Source organism: Numida meleagris, chromosome 1, assembly GCF_002078875.1.
Source record: "Numida meleagris isolate 19003 breed g44 Domestic line chromosome 1, NumMel1.0, whole genome shotgun sequence".
Lineage (NCBI taxonomy): Eukaryota > Metazoa > Chordata > Aves > Galliformes > Numididae > Numida > Numida meleagris.
In genome coordinates, this window is record NC_034409.1 from 40,524,612 (window position 1) to 40,545,779 (window position 21,168).

Genomic DNA, 21,168 nt, shown 5'->3' on the forward strand with positions numbered 1-21,168 from the left:
ATTCTCAGCTACAAAACATCAGTTTTCAACACAGTCACCACCATTAGCTACGCATTATTGCCAGCTATGAAAAAGAACTTGCATGCTGCACTTGTAAAAATCTGCACCAGCAGAGGTGACCCACAGTTTCACAGCTGCCATGACAGCATCGTTGCTGAAAGGCACCACCAACTGCCTCACTGTGCTCACATCCACTGGTTGGTCTCCATAAACATTCAGCAAGCATCAATGAATGTCAGTGAGTGCCATTTTTTTTCCGCGTGGAGGAATTCAGTGACACAGCTTTGCTTCATACGCATTTCCATGTCAGACGCCATTTTGTCAGACTGCCCCTCTGCTGCCATCTGTCACATGGCAACAACATGGAACGGAATATTGTCGGGAAGGTTCAACCTCTACTGCCATACCACCAACATCTGCCTCCCATGGGCCAACAGAATAAAATAGAAGACATCACTTTCGAAGCAGCCCTCATATAATTCTTTTGAACAGAACTGTACACTCAAATAAATGGCACAGAATTATCACTGTTACTATATACAACTTTCCCTCTGTTGTCTTTTCTGATACACACTCTTGGCCCCCTTTCTCTGGTTCTTAATTCTCCCTTTTAAACATTTCCAGTACAGAAGCTCCTCTCTCAGCAGGCAGGAACACGCTCTTTGCTCTTTGGGTTTTTCTCACTCTTGGATGAAAAATATTTTAAAAAAGCCTTGTCACTCTTCAGTTATTTTGAAACCAGCCCTAATAAATAAATATATATGCATAATATATAGACAATTTTTTGAAAAACAAATGTGAATGCATACAAACAACATTTCTTAATCTTCTTACAAAACCAGCAAATCTAAAAAATTTAAAATTTAAAAATTTAAAAATTTAAAAAATCTACATACCACTTTGGAGTTTTCTTGACCTACTTCATCAGGAATTTTGTCTTTTTGCTTATCTCAGGTTGCATTCCTGAGAGAGATCCTTTGCTGGTAAATTATATTCACTTTTACGGCAATTTTCCTGGGGTTCTTGAGGACTGCAGACTCAATTGTACTTTACACAGTATATTTACCTTTCACTGATTTGGCGATACTTTAGCAGGAATTCCTGAATATCTTTCTTTAGTAATGTCAATGTTACTTTGGCAGACAAGAAGTCAGGTCCTATAATTAACAGACCTGCGAACAACAACTTATCCCACTGATAGATAACACTTTCCGATTGCTCTGACTTGTTACACAGAATCATATTTATATATCTCTCTCCACTGAGCCAGTTATTATAATACCTACAGACTGATGAACATACTGCTACAAACTTCCAAATGGAATTAAGACATGTAGCTCACTTCAGATCTCAGCTAATGGACCTCGCTGTAGTTACTGAGTAGCAAAACCTTTGGGATGATTGATTCCCAAACATTTTTGAGGGATATCATACACAAGGGAAAGACAAAAAAAGTGAAGGAGATAACAAGAAATACAAGCATTTTAGAGATATAAAATATACTACCTGCTTTCAGAGCAAATCAAAAGATTATTTGTCTTGAATATCATCAGCACATAGGCCCATCTAAGACTTAATGCAGAAATACTGGGTCCACTGAACACATCTAAGGCAAAGGGAGCAGGCTGAAGTACTGCCCACTTTCTACATTTGAAATGAAATCTTTCTTCCATTAGTAGGATTGACACTGATTTCAGCAGAGGCTGTGGTTTTGCCCTTAGTTTAAAAAATATGGAAAGAAACATTTTACAGCCACTAAAAGATGTCTGGTTTGCTTTAGCTTTACACTGGACTATGCCTTCAACTAACAGACTGAGTCTACATTTTCAGCATGATCTTGCACGCATCAGTTCAACGTTTATTGTAATTATTATGGTGTAGGAGAATTCATTATATAAGAACAACTACTGTGTAACTGTAGTTATGAATAATTAAATACTTGTTACATCAAAACCCATACTGTACTGAATCACTGATAATGCTCTATTCTTGATACTTGTCAGTTCCCCTTTATCTTATACCATGAGAGGCAACAGTATATATCATTTATTCCTGCACAGGTATAAATGTTGTGGCTGGCTAGAATGTCTAAAAGCAAGTATTTTATTACTGAAGAATTATGACATTAAATTTCTTTGAAAACAAGTCACAACATTTCATATGTAGCAGCAGTTACTGTTAAGATATTCATTCCTAAGGTAGAATACCACAAAGGTGAGCTGATAATGATATTTCATATGATTATTAGCTAGGTCTGATGTCATATAACTCCACAACGTCTACATCCTACTAGTATGCAGCTGACACGCTTCATAGTATCCAATGTCCTGATAACTAATTTGTATACTGAGGAAAGAAAAAAAAATCATCAGCAAGTGATTAAATTAATACATTTTAAAAGAATCAACCAGCTCAAATAATCATGACAAATGTGATCAATAATGCTATCTAATCTTTGTGTTCATTGTAAATTATCAAAGGTGATAGACTTAGAATAATGTTCTACTACCAGTTACCAGCAATCATAACACCTACATCACAGTTCTTAGGAAAAGAAGTTTTTCATCTCAAATCTAATTCTTTATAAAACAATAAGTGCTACCAGACTTGAATATCTCCTTCAGGCTATTGTTAGTCTAATTCTCCTACGTAATGATTGTTACATAACATATAACGTAATTTGAGATAAAGAAGGATAAAACATACACCTAAATGACTTTCTTCTTATTAACTCAGTTTAACAACCAAATGCAGATTGGTTGTTCCACGAAGTTCATTAAACTCCTGCTAAGGTTCAGACTGCTCACTCCAGCAATGCACAAAAGCACAAGTCCACAAATATGTAAGTGAGGGGAGGGGAGGCCAAGGGGAGGGCAGTGGAGGGGCAGGGCAGGGCAGGGCAGGGCAGGGCAGGGGAGTGGAGGGGCAGGGCAGGGCAGGGAAGGGTTGGGTTCCTCACTATGAAGTGCGTTCCAGTATTTGACCACTCTCATGGTAAAGAAATTTTTCCTACTGTCCAGTCTGACCCTTCTCTGGTGCAACTTTGTGCAGTTCCCGTGCACTGTGCCAACAGTTCCCAAGAGCAGAGCACGGCACGTCCCTCTGCCTGCCCTCCTTGGGGAGCTGCAGAGAGCAGTGAGGTTGCCTTCTCTTCTCCCGATAAAACAACTCATGCCCTCAGCATCTTCTCACAGGACAGACCTTCCTGCCCTTTTACCAGCTGTGCTGCCCTCCTATGAATGCTTTCAAGGACCTTAACATGTTTCTTTTATATTGTGGAGCCCAGAACTGCAAGCAAGGTGAGGTCACACCAATGCTAAGTATAGTGGGAGAATCACCTCTTTCATTCAGCTGGCTACACTTTGTTTAATCCACCCCAAAATGCAGTTTGCCCTCCTGGCTGTTAGGGCACACTGCTGGCTCATGCTGAGCCTGCTGTCACCAGCACCCCCAGGTCCCTTTCTGCTGAGCTGCCCTCCACTCACTTGTACGTGTGTCTAGCTTTAATCTCAGATGCAGAACTTAGTGTTTTCCTTTCTTGAACTCCATGACGCTGATGACTGACCAATGCTCCAATCGGTCTATATCCCTCTGCAAGGCCTCTAGACAGTCAGCGGCACCTCCCAGTTTAGTATCATCAGCAAATTTGCTGAGGAAGCATTGCACATGTCCTGTGTCCAGATCACTGATAAAAATGTTGCACAGGACTCGTCCTACAGTTAGGCCCTGGGGAACGTGCTGATGACTGTCTGCCAGCCACATGTACCCCCCCATGCACTCCCATTCACTACAGCCCTTCAAGTTCTACCAACTACCTGCTGCCCTCTCTTCATCCATTCAGTCAGTGACCTTATCATAGAAGGAGATCACAGTACTAAGGAAGCACTTTCACTTGATGAACCCAATGTGACTATTCTTTCAATTTTCCCCAGGATAATCATCTCCATAACTCTTCCAAGGACAGAGGTCAAACAAATAGGCTTGCAGTTTCCTAAGTTTTCTCTCATGCCCGTCACTAATAACAGAGATGAAATTACAGGTGAAATCTCAGCATTTCAAGATGCGAAGCCACAACTGCAAGGTCAGTGTTTCCAGTAACTTTCCCCCACAGCCCTTTGTAGGCAGATGGTCAGCTTCCACATGCTGTACGTTCACCAGGTAAAAGCATGCCTCACACAGGGGTGTATTCATACAAATCTCATTTGTGCTGTGGAGACAGAAATGCTCATCTCCGTTTTCTCTTCCATGCAGCACAGAGATCACAACACTTACCAAGAAACACTGGAAGCACACATGGTGCTTTTTCGGTGGCTGCAGGAAATCTCCTCAGACATCATAATCTACAGTTATTCTCTGACAGTACTCAAAAAGTACAAGAGAGGTGAGGGAAGTAAATAAGAACTAGAAAATCTGAACTTGGAAGTGAATCCTTGTGCTGTGGTAGCCTGTGCTGGCACACAGAAGTGCACTTCGGGTTACATCTCCCAGTAGGTGCTGCAGTACATCAGATGTGGCGAGTTCTCATCTCTATGCATTCAGCTGGGAGGCAAAGCAGCTGGTTTAGCATCCTGAAGCATAGGGCTGCCTCACAGGTAATTCGGGGGCTGACTTCTTAGCAGAAATTACTCCGTACGGACTCATAACAAAACAGCATGTACCAAACTGGCCTATTTCTGTCGACATGAGTCTTCAGTAGGAGACTCAGGGGTAGCAGGGCACTTAGCAGCCTGTTTTATAAAGGTGGCTAGAGGAAGCATTCTGAAAAAAACCTGCAAGATACGGTGTATTTTCTGCTGAATTCCAGAAGTTATAATTTAATTAAAAGAATTCTGTTCCATTAACTTCTGTAAGAAGTATTCAATGCTTCCTCCCAAAACAATATTACGTAATTCTATGTTGCAACTGTACCCATAATAGTCGATGCTCAACAGATTTTACGACAACTTGTTCTAAACTGCAGGGAAGAAGCAAGAGGCAGAAACCATTCTGCAGCAATGAACAAGTATTCAAAAAAGATGCCAAATCAAAACAAACAAACAACCCAAGACTGAGTATATTGCAATTTACACCTATAAAGCAGCAGGCCCAGAAAATCTTTGTGGAGATTTTTAAGTGAGGAGGCAACTTGTAGGAGGTATGTAGGTCACTCCAAAAGTAATGCCTCCTTTTTATTTCCATTGAAATTTCAACAAAGAACACAATAACATTGCTTGATAGAGAAAATTCTCAGCTACAAAACACTATTTTTCAACATAGTCACCACCTTTAGCTATGCATTTTTGCCAGCAATGAACAAGAGCCTGCATGCCTTGCTCATAAAAATCTGCACCAGCGGAGGTCACTTATTGTTTATGTCTGCTACGCGTAACAGCATTGCTGCTAGGAAAATGTTGCCCATGCAGTCATCTTTCACCGGCCTGAACAGATGGAAGTCAGAAGGTGCAAAATCAGGTCTATACAGTGGGTCTGGTAGGACAGTCCAGTCAAGATTGGCAATGTGCTCCTCAGTCTTCAAGCTGGTATGGGGCCTGGTGTTTCCATGTTGCAAGAAAAAGGTTGTCTTCATCTCTGGCCTGACTCTGGAAGTTTGAACCTTCATCTCAGTCAGCATTATGATGTAGCAGTCAGAGTTGATGGTTTGTCCAGGTTCCAAGAAATCCAGAAGGATCACCCCTTTCCTACACAAAAAGACAGTGCACATCACTCTACCTGCAACGGGCTGCATCTTGAACTTTTTCTTCAGTGGGGAATTTACATCTCACCACTCCACAGACCGCCATTTTGACTCCAGCTTGTAATGGTGACACCATGTCTCGTCAGTATGCGATCCAGGAAACTGTGACCTTCAGCCTCAAACTGGTTCAGTAGGTCCTGAGAAACTTGCGTATGGTGTTCTTTCTATTCCTGTGTGAGCATTCAAGGGACACGCATGGCACAAACTCTGTGATACTCCAACACTGCCACCATCTTTTCCAATGCACTGAAGCCAATATTCAGCTCTGTACACAGTTCACTGGTCATAATCCGCCAATTTGCACAGATGAGCTGATTGAGATGCTCTTCATTTTGTGGTGTGACAGCTGTGCATGGCCATCTGGAACATGGCTTGCCTTTCACGTTGCTGTTGCCACTGCTGAAAGGCACCACCCACTGCCTCACTGCTCACCTCTACTGCTTGGCCTCCATAAACATTCAGCAGGTGTCAATGAATGTCAATGGGTGCCATTTTTTCCACATGGAGGAATTCAACAACACACCTTTGCTTCACACGCACTTCCATGTCAGATGGTCCCTATGCTGCCATCTGTCATATGGCAACAAAAAGTTAGGGAATACTGGTGGGAAGATTCAACCTCTACTGTCCTACCACTATCACCCACCTCTGATGTCATGGACCACTACAATAAAATAGGAGGCACTGCTTTTGGAGCAGTACCTGAATCATCAAATTATATAGAAAAGATGCTGAAGTCTTCCTTTAGGAAGTCACAAACTAATTAATTGCCACAGGCAAGTGGTTTTAATGGTGTAATGAAACAACCTACCAAGCGATTGGTGAGCTGTGTATAGCACATAGATTAGCATTGTATTGATTCAGTTTCTTTAGCTGGCCTGCCAAATTTTTTATTGCTTCAATGTAGAAGGGAATTTTATACCTTTTTTGGAAGAAGTCTTTCAAGGAAGGGAACACAGGAGCCTGTCAGAACGTATGGAGATGGGAGACAGCCTGAAAATAACCACTACAAGGAAGAATAATTGGTTTTACTGCATTTATGTAGTCATGTCAATGGAACAGTACACGTGTGCACCATTGCAGAACTGAGGGTAAGAGAAATTATTATTTACTTACATCTGAGTATGACACTTCCACTATCAACTACTCTGAATCCCTGTCTTCCTAATTACCTACACTTGACAGAAAGGATGAACTATAGTTTTCTGCCTTCTAAGGTGTCAATAATATCTTCATCAGCCTTCTCTTATTCTCCTGCGAAGAGCACGTCTGAGTGTATGTGCTTCATGCAGCACAGCTTGGCCTCTCCTTTTTTCATTCCTCTTCCCAAAATCTGCAGTTGATTCTCAGACCTTCTGCCTTTTTATGACATAACACTTAACATCTATATATCATCTTGTGGGGCTTCTTCCTGGGGTAGGAGGATGTCTGCTTTTGAGAAAGGGAGGAGTTGTGATGCAAAGCTGCACAGGGGAACTGCTGACTTGTGCTGCAGTGCCTGTGAATGCCATGCTTGTAATTGTAAACTTACATCTGCAGTCCTGTCTTTTTTCTCCTCTCCTTGGTTTTAATCATTTTCATCTCTTCACATTCTGTTCAGCATTTTTTTCCTTCCCCATAACCTCTTGTTTACATTTTCCATTCTTAACCCAATATATTTGTATGTCTGTGGAGAGGGATGCACTGGTTCTTCTGCCTGAATAGACTCCACCAGAGCTGTAGGGCAGCACCCAGTTCAGACAGTAAACCTACCACACCAGTGGATAAAGATGCTTTAAATACTACAAAGATTAGGGGGGACTCCTACCTGAACAGATAAACATACGAAATAAGTAAAAGGGAGAAAAACATGAAGAGTCAAACACAACCAGAAGAGTATGTAAGCAGAGTGGAGGTATGCAGCTAACCAGGCTACCTTTCCACTCTGTTAACTATTTTTTATTTCTGTAACCATACTCAAGCTCAAAACCAATGTAATGGAGAACTTCCTTTCAGCCATAAAACCATGACAGCTCAGTTGAAATAGAAAGTCTCTAATGATAGTACGAGTCCCTGACATTCTGTGATTCTGTGATTATCTCTGGTTTTATCCCTCTTCAGTATCATGTGGAATTTCTGGTTTCATGCCTGCGTTCTGCGTCTTTAAATTATCATGATGAGCATGTTCACAAAAGCATGAATACATCATAAAAGTGTATTTTCTCCAATAGAGCTACAGAATCTAGCTAAGATACTGTACTAAACAAAGTCACATACCACAGGAGAAGACAGCAGTTCCATGGGCAAGTTTAAAACAGACTTATTTTCCAGCTACCAAGCTGACTCAGAAACAAATTGGTTAACATTGTTTAATTAAAAAAAAAAAAAAAAACCACAAAAAAAACAAGGAAGGGAAAGTCCCGGATAATTGAAGAGAATTTGACAAAATATTTGCAATCTTACGGAATCACTGACTGTGGATGCCATGTACACAGATGACAATATTCAGATAATGATAAACTTAGATTATTCTTAAGCACAACTGTTTGAACAAATGAACCACAAATGTCCATTTTGTCACAGGCTTATGCCACATGTTTGATTAAACCTGACAGAAGCAGCATTAGACACTCAAACATGTATTCACACTGTACAGTGAACATAATCTTCATTCTGACAAAAGGTCTTCCTCATAATGAACAATAAATGGATGCTTCTGAGCACAGTGAGGTCAAAATGGTTGGAAAATACCTCTAAGAGGAAGACATGATACATTATAAGCCTTGCTGGGAGTACCAAAAAGTCTGTATTACATAACTTGTTTCCTGCAGCTACTGAATTTGGACAACTCATAGAAAAAAGCTGACTTGTGACAAGCAGTCTGTATTTATGAGCTATTTATATCTGACAGAGCGTGGTCATTCAAGGTTCCTGGCATTTTGAACATTTTTACATTACAAGCTTTCATTAGACTGTAAGCAGTTACATTCTAACATCAGGAAAACTGCTGGTGTTTATCTTCAAAATCTCACTCTGTATCACTTTCACAATTGTCGTAACAATCATTCTCCATGAAATAACACTGTGTGCTGTGTGTCACAGGCAGGAGGGAGGCTGAGCCATTAAAAAGCTCAAAATGAATTCAGTCTCATTTAACAACCTGAGGAGATGGGGCAGTTTTAATTTCAGAACGTGTAGAAGAAATATATTACAAATGTTGGCTTTCACATTTTCACAGAGGGTATTTTATTTAAAAGTTTCTTTGTGGGGCTGGGGTTATGGTGGAAACTAGGTCAGTTTTACTAAAGTGAGAAAAAAAAAATCCAAACCTTGATGCATTATTAAGCTTTCCTTAGGCAACAGGAAAAAAACTGAATCGCGCTGAAACACTGTTAAAAATAAATGAAGTATAATCACTGTAAGGCTGTAATATTTTAACTCAGAGTGGAACACAGTATGGATGCCTCAGTTAAAATGCCATAATATTGTCTGCTCCAGCATTTATTTTGTGTGTCTGTGTGCGTGTGGAAAGGAGCAGCGCTCACTCTGCTCTGACAGGGTCCCACTCCACTCTGTGCTGCAGCTTGAAAGCCAAACAAAGTTTTGGTGCATGAATCCTTGCCATACGAATGCTGCGTCTGTCCAAGAAACAACCCAACAGGGGCCAGAGGCTAGAGCCAGAATCCCTTTCCTCCCTTCTGTGCTAGCAGAAGAAGATAGCAGATGTACCAGGAAACACATGCTGTTACATCCTCTGCTCCAGTGGGAGCACTGTCACACTGCGGATGAGCCAGGTGACACACTCCCAGTGTTGCTGTTAGGACACACAAGACCTCTCCGTGCCCTTTCTCCTTCCCTCCAATGTTGATTCTTTTCGAAAATACTCCTCTGACACTGTAAGGTCAATATAAGTTACTTGGTATCCACTTAAGAATAATGAAAAATAGAACGATTTACAAGCAGAAAATGTTAGGAACAATATAAATATGATTGGGTCATTTAGTTTATTTCATGTTCCTTATACACTATTCCATACTGGCTTAAAGTCAACAACAACTCTGACCTGGCACCTCTGAAGACAAAACTATACGCATCTTAAAGATTGTAAGCTTTACAATCACTGAACATTACTGTCCTGACAGTCTTCTTTGCTGCTTCTGCTTCAATGTACTGGGATCAAAAGAAATAGTAGTATGTGTCATTAGATAATTCCCATAAAGCTACTTGGAATTGATAGGTCATAAAAACTCTTTTTTAGACCTCACTGACAGTTACTTTTGAGTTCAAAAATATGCCAAGCATCACTAAAAACTCATTTCCTCCAGTTTATCAGTAATTCTGCATATGCTGTTGAGGCTGCAGTCTGCAATAGCCATATTCCAAAAATTCAGAGCCTTTGCAATGCCTCGTCATTATCAGCACCTGGATAAAAGATGGCATAACCTGAGCAAGTCATGCAAGTTTATCTCAAATGTTCCTATTGAGCTGAGAAGGCAGGGAGAGTGAAGGAAAACTGCTGACCTTTCTTATTTTAAACACAAACAAAAATGTACCCAAAATGGACTTCTCAAATAGTTTTACAATTTATTTTCTTTTCTGAAGGCATACTAAAAAATGGAGGTGGAGGAGCTTTTCTCAGGAGTCTGATCAGCAACTACTGTTAAGGTGAAGCCGGTGGATACGGATGCTCCATCAAGGGAGAAATACAAGCTGATGCAGATGCTACAGGGGCTTCCAAGAGACTGTCAGCATAAATATTCCTCAGTAGTTCACCTAGCTGCTGGTTTCTCTCAAGAGAAAGAAGCAGGCTTGAGATGAATTGCAGCAGAGGATGTTCTGTTTATCTGAAAGAGCTTTATGTAATCAAATTCAATACTGCAGAAATAGACTAAAATGGTAACGTGAAGAAAACAAAAAAGATGCCAAGATACTCTGCCTCTGACCCATGAGAGTGACCTTCTGCAAGACAGAAGAGATACTCTATAGGTACAGAACTAAGAACATCACATTGGCACCACTCACCAAAGAGTTTTAGTACACATACACCAGCAATGCTGATAAACTGAAGCATGAACAAGATATGTCATTGCTTTGATTTTATATACTACAGGACTCTTACAGCACTGAAATATTTCTCTCTAGTGGAAAGCACAGCTACAAAAACAGAGCACAAATGCAAGTAGATATATAGCTATCAGCTGACTCTGAAAATTGATCTTTAATCAAAACCAATGGGAGAAAGCACTGATTAAAGATCAATGATATGGTATGGCCCCAGATTCTGGGGTACTACATCTGTGAAATCAATGTATTCAGCTCTAGGCAGCAGAAAAAAAGTGACAACAGCAGCTGTTTTAAATCTCCTGCAGCAAAGTCATGAAAGTCATAGGGACTAAGTAATTACACAGAGACTTAATAATGCCTTCTCTCAGATAAAGCTTGGACTGCCTGGTAAATTCATATAATTGCCATTAACAAAGGCCATCTGCTGAGTGACAAGGTTATCATTCCAAAAGTTCTCATTTGTGCCATCCAGGGCTCGTAAGCAACCAAGTAAAGCTCCAATCACTTACGGTAAAGTGGTAATTGCAACTTTATTGTTTCTCAAAATTTGTATAAGTTCTGGTTGCATTCAATGTTAAAAAAAAATAGCACATATTTGAACACAGTAGGGTAATTTTATATATTAATTTTTTTTTCTGTACTTACTGCTAACTTAAGCTTTTCAAAGTGCTGAACTTTCTAAATGCATAGTACAGCAGGAAGACCATTTTTTTGCAATAGGGTGTTATTCTTCTGCCCTAATATACATTCTGTACAAATCCATTCTTTAACTCACCATTATAGAGATAATACTTGTAACTAGGAGAGGGAAAGCAAAACTTAGTAAAATATGAAAGCACAAACATTCTGCCATAGCATCAGCTTTGAATGAAATTAAGTAATCTCCTTTCCAAACAGCAGTGGATGTACTGAAGTTATTTTCATCATTATTTTATGTGGCTTTTCATTGCTTGGATGCCAGTCATGGAAAAGAGACAGAAAGGTACAGCAGAAGATTCTTGCAAATGCTACCCAGTCCTAGAATTCAGGAAAACTGGACTGATTCAGATGACATTAGGTCTTACCTCAGTAACTAAAAAAGGAAAATGTTGAAACTTTATAATCAACATCCTGAAACGCTAATTTTAATAAAAAGTAAAAATCAGTGTACAAGCATGTGAGGATCTGAATGAATTTGATTAATTTGTATGAAAACATCTTTTCTACTGCATGAATGCTACAGCTAGACTAATGACGCAGTAATTCTAAATAAGCTGTCTGGAACACCAGAACAAGGTAGCAGATTAGTCTAAGAAGAATGTTACTTCCCAGTTAGTTTAATAGGGCACTGTTTGGATGTAACTGCTGCTATGACATGAGTTAGAAATCTGAGCTGAAAAACCTCATATACTTTACTCCAATGAGTTGTCCTTTTGGCCTTTTGCTTACTAATTGCCTTATTAGTAAGTCCAGTACACCACCATTTGCATGGGTAAATGGACAGCAGGGGACCTCAGATGCTGGGCTTCATACAGAGCCTATGTCACTGTTGTGTGCTATGAACTACACCATCTCTAGAGCTAAGTCTTCTAAATATATATATAGAAATTGCACTTTCTAGTTACGAATTTCATAAAGCTGGGCTTGCTCTGTGAAGATGAGATACTGTGGGAATTCTGTTCTTCTTCCTGTAACAAATAGTCATCACTCAATGAAAACAGAGAGTAAGAGACGGCAGAATTCCAAATTTGGAGCATTCCTCAATGCAAGCCAAGAGAGTTTGGCCTGAGGAACCTCTATTTTTACTGGGAATGGGATTTAACAGGCAGAAAACAATGGAACTGTTTCCAGAGGCTAAGCCTGAGAGGCAAAAGAACAGCATTACATTGTAAACTAAAGAAACCAGTCTTCAATATCAGAGAATCATAGAATGGTTTGGCTTGGGTGAGAGCTTGAAGATAATTTCAACCCAACTGCCATGGGCAGGGACAGCTTTCAGTAGACCAGGTTGCTCAAGCCCTGGCCTTGAACACTTCCTGGGATGGGGCAGTCACAACTTCTGGTAACCTGTTCTAGTACCTCACCACGCTCTTAATGAAGATTGTCTTCCCAATACCTAATCTAAACCTACCCTCTTTTAGTTTAAAACTGTTACCCATTGTCCTATCACTATGCTACCTTTCTTGTAGGCCTCCTTTAGGTACTGAATGACTGCCATTAGGTCTCCCTGGGGCATTCTCTTCTCCAGGTTGAAACACCCCAACTCTCTCAGCCTGTCATCACAGGAGAGGTTCTCAGTTTTTTGATCATCTTCATGCCCCCGACTCTGAACCCACTCCAACAGCTCCATGTTCTTCTTATGATGGAGGCCCCAGAGCTGAACACAATACTGCAGATGGGGCCTCACAAAAGTGGAGTAAAAGAGGAGAATCATCTCCCAAGACCTGCTGTACATGCTTCTTTTGATGCAGCTCAGGATAGCTGGTTTTCAGTGTTGAGGGCACACATTGCCAGCTCATGGTACATCAACCAACACCCTAAAAATCCTTCTCCTCAGGGCTGTTGTCAATGGATTCTCCACCAATTCTGTATTTGTGCCTGGGATTGCCTCAACTCAGGTGCAGGACCTTTCACTTGGCCTTGGTGAGCTTCATGAGGATTGCACAAACCCACCTCTCCAGGTCCCTCTGGGTGGCATTCCTTCCCTCCTGCATGTCGACCACACCACACAACTTGATATTGTCTGCAAACCATCTGAGGGTGTACTCAGTCTTGCTGTCCAGGTTACCAACAAGTCCCATGACTGACTCTTGAGAAACACCAGTATTGCCACCTATGTCCACCAGGACATTGGGTTGTTCACAGCAACTGAGTGCAACCATCCAGCCAATTCCTTATCTACTACCTGGTCCATCCATCAAATCCAATTCTCTCTATTTAGAGCCAAGGATGTTGTGCAGACAGTGTCAAATGCTTTGCACAATTCCAGGTAGATGTCATTAGTTGCTCTTCCCTTACCCAATAACGCTATTACCCCTCCACAGAAGGCCAGATTTCTCAGGCACTACTCGCCCTTGAAGCCACTTCAGCTGACACCAATCCCTCTGTTTTCCAGGTGCCTTAGCATAGTTTCCATCAGGATCTGCTCCAAGACCTTGCTGGGCACGGAGGTGAAAATGACTGGCCTGTAGTTTCTCAGGTCTTCCTTTTTTTCCCTATCTTCAAAGGCAACATGCCGTTCCACAAACTATTTTAATGCAAAACACACAACAGCACAGTATTCTGTGTTGACTGCTCCTCCTTCTATAGAAATGATTGTACTCGACTGAGTCCTGCAAAAGTGCTGTTGTGTGATGACCTGACATTTTGATAGAAGTCATAAGATAACAAAATAAAATAATGGCTGTTTTTGTCTTTCTGTCTGCCTCATAACATTTTTATAAAGACCATTTGATCTGATTACATTTGATAATGATAAATACTTTACTATCGGTATATTTTAGTCAGATTTATTTTAAAAAATATCCACAGAGAAAAACATTAGATTTAATTATGAAGATGGAAAAGAGAAGGAAGGAAAGGAGAAGAACAGGAAAGGCAGATATACTTGAATTTTATACTACTACTGAAGATACAGAAATAGCAACTTCAGAATCGACTTGGAAGAAAACTTCTGCTCATAAGGACATGCATGGGCTTATCAAGCTGTAACTCCACTTTCCTGGCGTTTCAGTACTGATCACCAAATGCTAATGGTAAATGAAATTCCCACAATCTCCTAAGGTATTTAGTGTGCTTTACTCAACTGTTTAACTTGTGTGCCTACAGCAATTTAAGGTTTATTGCCAGACCAGAAGTTTACAGTTCACCCAATTTCCTTTTCTCTGCCTTACAACAATTCAAGTCACTGCACCAATTCAGGTAGCTGGTTTTATGTTCTACATGAATATACCTTCTCAGCATTTCAATTATGCATTCAGTTTTCATGCCTTGCAGTTCATCTATTCTAGTAATCTCCCTGGAATCGGAAGACTCCAACACAGCAACAGCTTTGAATAAATAGCAAAAACACATGGAAGGAAGGAATTACTGGCACAATGGACAAGATTCATGCATCTTTTGCCAGGTGACAAAGCTACAGAAGCTTAACTAATTTTCATGCAGCTGGTGAGCTACTGAAACAAATAATTTTAAAATGCAATTATATTTTTTTTTCAAAATACAATTTTCCTGATACCAAACCTTGCCTTTTGGTCTAAATGGTACAGCTGGGGTCTTCAGAAGAAAATAAGATAGTGAGGCCAATACAAACTTTAGTTATTTCCAGAGCTGACACAAATTCCTTCCTAGTGCCAGACAGAATGTTTCAGTTCATGGTATTTATATTTAGTTAATTGAGAACCATTTCCTGACATAGCATTCTAGTCACTTTAAAAAGATTTTATTTCTATGGAATATTAGTTTGAGGATTTGAATTGGTGGCCTGATTTACTAAATATGTTCCCATAAATACAATTCATTACAGCCATTTAATAGGTTCCTACATATTAGATTGAAACGTACGTCATCTAATGAAGTATCTCATACTTTTAAAGGCTAATTGATCATAAAGGTGACCTACTGCTTCTGAAGTTAAATAATTCCTAGTTATAGAAGGGACAAGTCACAGTTGATCAAAACTGTGTGGACTAAAATTATCTTCAATCATTTCACCTGCATTCAGCCCAACATTAAGTTTCTCTGGGACATATTTTAACAGTCAAACTCACTGGATAGTTAAGTATTCATAATTTCTTAAACTGGAAAAGAAAACAAGTATTCTCCAAAGCTCTTCCACTGTGGAATTTATAGGACTACAGACATCTGCCTCAACCTGCTTTATTAAACTTTCTGATTAAAGAAAGTTAGGCTCAGATCTTGCATTATATAATGTACACATCACACTGCAAATCTGAATCTCAGCATACATTTAATAAGCAGCCTCTTCCTGAATTTGCATACTAATACAAAGTCTTCCACTGCTCCTCATCCCATTTCAATTACTCCTACCTACTGCTGACTCCCTATCTTCTTCATTGCTTTCCCCAGGAAAATTGCTCCACACAACTTTCCGCATTACTTCCAGCTGACTGTCATGTCTCCCCTTGTAAGGTCAGCAATTCTTTTCCTCTTCATTATGTAGGTGCTGAGAGGAAACAAAAAGCTAGACTCCACACTCTCATAGACTGTACTCAGGGTAAGAGAAGATAAACAACGGGAAGGAGCATTTGCAGGGAAATTTCTGTCTAGCCTCAGCTATTTCAGCCTTGAATATGCTCAGAAAAAGACTGCACTCTTCAGTAAAGTAACTACCAGTCTCTCAATAACTCCAGCGTATATGAAGGACATGCGAGAAGGACAATCCTGATTAACTGCAAGACTCAGAACAAAAATTCTCCAACTCCTTACTGCAGTTCTTGGAGAAGTCTAACAGTTCAACAAGGCAGGGATATTCCATGCTTTTCTTACACTTTTTTTTTTAGCAAAAGAAAATCTTTGCTGGCATTTTCCAACAACTTTTCAACTGGCAAAAAAAAAAAAAAGCATTACAATGTAAGTAACTGTAAAGAGGAGCCACATGTTGAACAAGAATTGCCAATCTATATATGTCAATTCCTCTACTCTCCTTGGATGAAAGGATTTGTTACTGTACATTTTATATTAAAATATTTATTCTGTGAAAGTACTTTTATATGTAGTCATGAATGATATTAATATTTTTCTTTTTTTGTAGAATTTTGTTCTCTAATAGTGATATATTATATGGTCTATAAGTATGTAATATTAAACATTTAAATACACTTTTTTTTAATGAAGTTGGTAGAACTGACTTAATTACTCATTCATCATCAATCAATTCTTGCATTACAGGCATATTAAGGTGACTATTACTTGGTTATTAATACTCTAATAGCAATTAGATTGTCTGGCATGTGCAAGCTGTCTTTACACAACACTCAACAAAGACCTTTTGTGCCATTGAGATGGTTTTGTCAAAATCCACTTTCAGTTCACTGAACCGAGAGTGCATTTGTCTAAAACATTTTCCTACTTCCTAGGCTCCATACCTGTTTCAAAAAGCTTTATGTCTGTTTCTGTTAAGAATATTTTCCAGAGAAGGATATAAATTTGACAAGATTTCACTGATGATACTCCAGAGATTGAAAATTCCCATAACGATCAGACTGCCAGACTCTGCTATCTGAAGTAAAATAACTTTTCAAAGCTCTGTGGTCAATTAAAGAAGCATTTAGTTAGTTAAATGAAAGGACTAATCAGAATATCAGCTTTACAGGGTACACAGTGCCATTATTTACTGTCATCAAACACTATCTGCTTTAAAAAGCCTTGAAAACCCTCATTTAACTTAGTGGAAAACTCCCTCTATTCCTCACATTGAAGAATATACTCCAAGAAACAAAGAGTGTGTTGCATTCTGCTTATTAAACTGTTATCTTTCTTCCTTCCAGACACTCAGCAGTCCACTCAATCAATGTGCTGCTGTTGCCTAGTTATCAGGAGGTTCAGTCCTGCTACCACTGAGGTAACATTAGATTTCCCATTGATTTCAGTGAGGGAAGATTAGTTCCAGCCAATAGACAGACAAACTGAAACATAATTTCTTACAGATTTTGTGCTGAAAGGATGTTACCTTCACTAAGGCTTTTAGTGCTTCTTCAGACTGGCAAGCTAGGAGCATTCAGTTTTAGTTGGTAAGAAGTCTGACATTTGACTTTATTAATTTATGGTTTCTGTCCAAGAAAATTCTCACAGAAGTATTAATAATTTAACTACTTTAAAGATAATACTACCAGTATGTATGTAAGAAAGTGACTCCTTCTCTAGCTTGACTAGAAGAAAACAATAATTTAACTACTGTTGGGCAGAGCTGTGGAAGGCCTTTGACCATACATTACTGGGTAACAATCACAATTCTTAGTAATTTGATAAAAAATAAACCACTGGGACCTGATCACTGACTACAAATAGAAGATTCATATTAGCTTCAGTTAACTTCCATGCTTACATCATTTGTCTCTCATGGCACTTTTATTTTACCTCACACACGAGTTCAGAGAAGAGGCATTTAATCTTGCACTCACCCAGCTCAGCACGTCCCCATGTGCTGTATGACTTAGCACAAACCTTGAAACAGCACGAGCAGAATGCTAAAGTAATAATTAATCACCCTTTCTCCTTATCAAGTCTAATTGCCTCAGGCTTTATGCTTTGCTGACGCAACTGTTCTGCATCTGCTTTTCAGTAACTTCATCTTTCTGCACTGTAGCAGGTAGTTACAGACACATCTCACATCCACTGTCCTTTATATAAGGTACTGCTGTTTCTCCAGCAGAATACTTCGATTTTTAGGATAGAGATTTTATTCTGAGAAGTAACTAAAAATCTCTGTTCCATACCTCTCTGATAGCTGTACAAAACTCACTCTGCAGCACCTTCTTTAGAGACTGTAGCTTATGTACCGGTACTTCTCCAGATTCTTGCAGTTTCTCCAGTAACTCAATTGCTCTTGCAACATCTGAATGGAGAAAGAAAAGAAGTACAAGTCAGTATCAACAGTGGTTATAAACGGAACAGTGACTAAAAGGGGGAAAATTATGGTGATTTTAAATTTAAAATCCACTGTGGAAACAACCACTGTACTAATCTTGTCATACCAGGCTCAGATAGGCATCAGCACTACTGCTGAGAGATCCAAATCCCCATGTATAGACCAACAGGGCACATACACGTACAACAGACACACACACAGAGCTGCATTCTTAATTGCAAACATTTTCTGGAACAAATCTACCAATTTAAAGCAGCTAATCCACATTAGCAGACCTAATTTTTTTCTTACTTTTCTGCACAAAAGCAGCACAGAAACAGTATGGGGTCTACTTTCAGAAAGTCTGCAAGAATGAAATTGAGTCTCTGAGTCATAGAATCATAGAATGACTTGGGTTGGAAGGGACCCCGAGGAACATCAAGTTCCAACCCCCCTGCCACAGGCAGGGCCACCAACCTCCAAATCTTGTACTAGACCAGGTTGCCCAGGGCCCCATCCAACCTGGTCTTGAACACCTCCTGCGACAAGGCATCCACAACCTCTCTGGGCAGCCTGTTCCAGCACATCACTACTCTTTCTGTAAATAACTTCCCCCAACACATATAAGCACACTCCAATGACAATGTCTAATAAAAATATTTGATCTTCTCATAAATCTAAGTCTTCATATCAATTATAGATAAAGAAAATCTTCTAGAGCTTGCTAGTGAAGTGTAAATAAGAGTAAATATGTAAGGCTCTTGTCCAGGTCTCCAAAGACCCATGCTAAATTATCTGATTTGCCATGTAAAACCTGTGTAACCCACATACATACGTAAGTTACTCCAAAAGTAATGCCTCCTTTTTATTTCCATGGAAGCAGAGCACAGTAACACTCTTTGACAGAACAAATTCTGCAAAAAAACACTCTTTTTCAGCATAGTGACCACTATTAGCAATGCATTTTTGACAGTGATGAACAAGAGCCTGCATGCCGTGCTCCTAAAAATCTGCACCACTGGAGGTGACTCACTGTCACCACTCCTGAATCGCACCACCACAGCTTCACTGTGCTCACATCCACTGGTTGGTCTCCATAAGCGTTCAGCAAGTGTCAAAGGACATCAGTGGGTGCCATTTTTCCACATGAAGGAATTCAATGACACACCTTTGCTTCATACACACTTCCATGTCAGACACTATTCTGTCAGACTGTCCCTCGGCTCCCATCTCTCACATGGCAACAAAATGCAATGGAATACTGGCCAGAAGGGTCAACCTCTACTGCCACACCAACATATATCTCTTGACATCAAGGACCAACAGAAATAAAATAGGAGGTATTACTTTTGGAACATCCTCATACATGCAGTACTTATTTTTGGTGGCCTAAATCCTCCTTAAGCCCATGTATATCATCAAGAACGATCCAGGTATTTCCAATGAGCAGTCCAGAATGCTTAAGTTAGTAGACATTCTGAGTACTGAGCAGGAAATCTGGTCAGACTGACTCACTCCCAGGAGTGAGCTGCATGATATGCATCTCAGTCAGCTTCTAAATGGTAGAGCTTAATAGAAGGTTTTCTCCTCTTTCATCATTTAGTGCTACCTTTCAGCTCTTCCTGTAAATTTGCTGTTATCACTGAACAATAGTCTTGATCACGTGGTCACTCTCATGTTCTTCTGGAGTACTCTGAATAGCTATCTGAGCCACTATTGGCCAACTGCACCATCCTACTAAAAATAGGTCTGTATCCTAGTGATTAAACATATTCCTAGTACTAAATGATTAAAGAGTATCCAAAGTATTTTAATTCAGTGTGTTAACTACACTAAAAAAAAATAAAATACCTCCCCAGTCCACCACATAACTCTGCAACAACTGCAGCGACTACCTACAGCCTTGTGTAATTCTCCAGTCTGATGACAAGAATTTTACTGTTTCTGGCTAGGGGATTATACTAACAGAAACAGTTCTTACAATCCTTGTCTTGTAGCTGAGCTATATGGACCAGATGTCTTACATACAAAACACCTTAGAAAATTTTTGGAAATAGAGGTGACAGAAGATGAGTTCTAAAAGGAATAAAATCATAATAATGTATTTGTAACAAAATAATTATTATCCATCTGCTTCAGTGTTAGGAATAGAGAAGATGACGTCTCAAAGAATTTACAGTTTAGTTGAAGAAGATTAGCAATTATTTAGCATGGTAGATTATGTCATAATAAGTTAATACCCAAGTAATTTTTGAACCTTTTAACAGACATTTGTCTATTTGCTAGTTGGTAAAAACTGGTATGTGTTTAATTCTGCACAAAGCAATTAGATAATTTATTCTAAAGAAGCTCCAACAGCCTATCATAACAGATCGGACATGACTTCTGAAATTCAGATATTCTAAGTCAGACTGGCATCTTTTCCAGTACTGGTTCAGGGAATTTTAGAACTGTCTTTCCCTGTCACCAACTATATCTGTAGAAGGCTGATTGATTGCTGTTTTACAGTTGTGTAAAAATTTACTCTCCATATCTGAACATTTTGTGTATAACTTTGTATTTGCTTTTGGCCCTGTACCGAATAATATTCAACGAAATAGCTGTTCTGATTGGGAAATCTGTTCTGATCCAGAAGGAAGCTTAAATAGCTTTAGATACGTTGATCAATACAGAATTGCTAAGTACATGTCTAAACATTTCCCCAGGGCATGGACCAGGTTCAAACAATTAATCACTTCTAAAACAAGGAACGTTACAATACAAAAGGTGAATTTTTATCCCAATTCAAAAGTTTTGCATGAAATCAATGGATGTTTAGTATGCA

General features: G+C 39.5%; 1 protein-coding gene across 2 annotated transcripts in view; it reads right to left on the reverse strand.

Annotated features, from left to right (window-relative positions):
* Positions 1 to 21,168, reverse strand: part of LIN7A (lin-7 homolog A, crumbs cell polarity complex component) — a 50,172-nt gene that overhangs the window by 12,865 nt on the left and 16,139 nt on the right. For both annotated transcript variants that reach the window (XM_021385266.1, XM_021385267.1), the window contains exon 2: positions 18,214 to 18,332. In XM_021385266.1, coding sequence (XP_021240941.1) covers positions 18,214 to 18,332 — 119 coding nt within the window. The remainder of the gene's footprint in view (positions 1 to 18,213; positions 18,333 to 21,168) is intronic.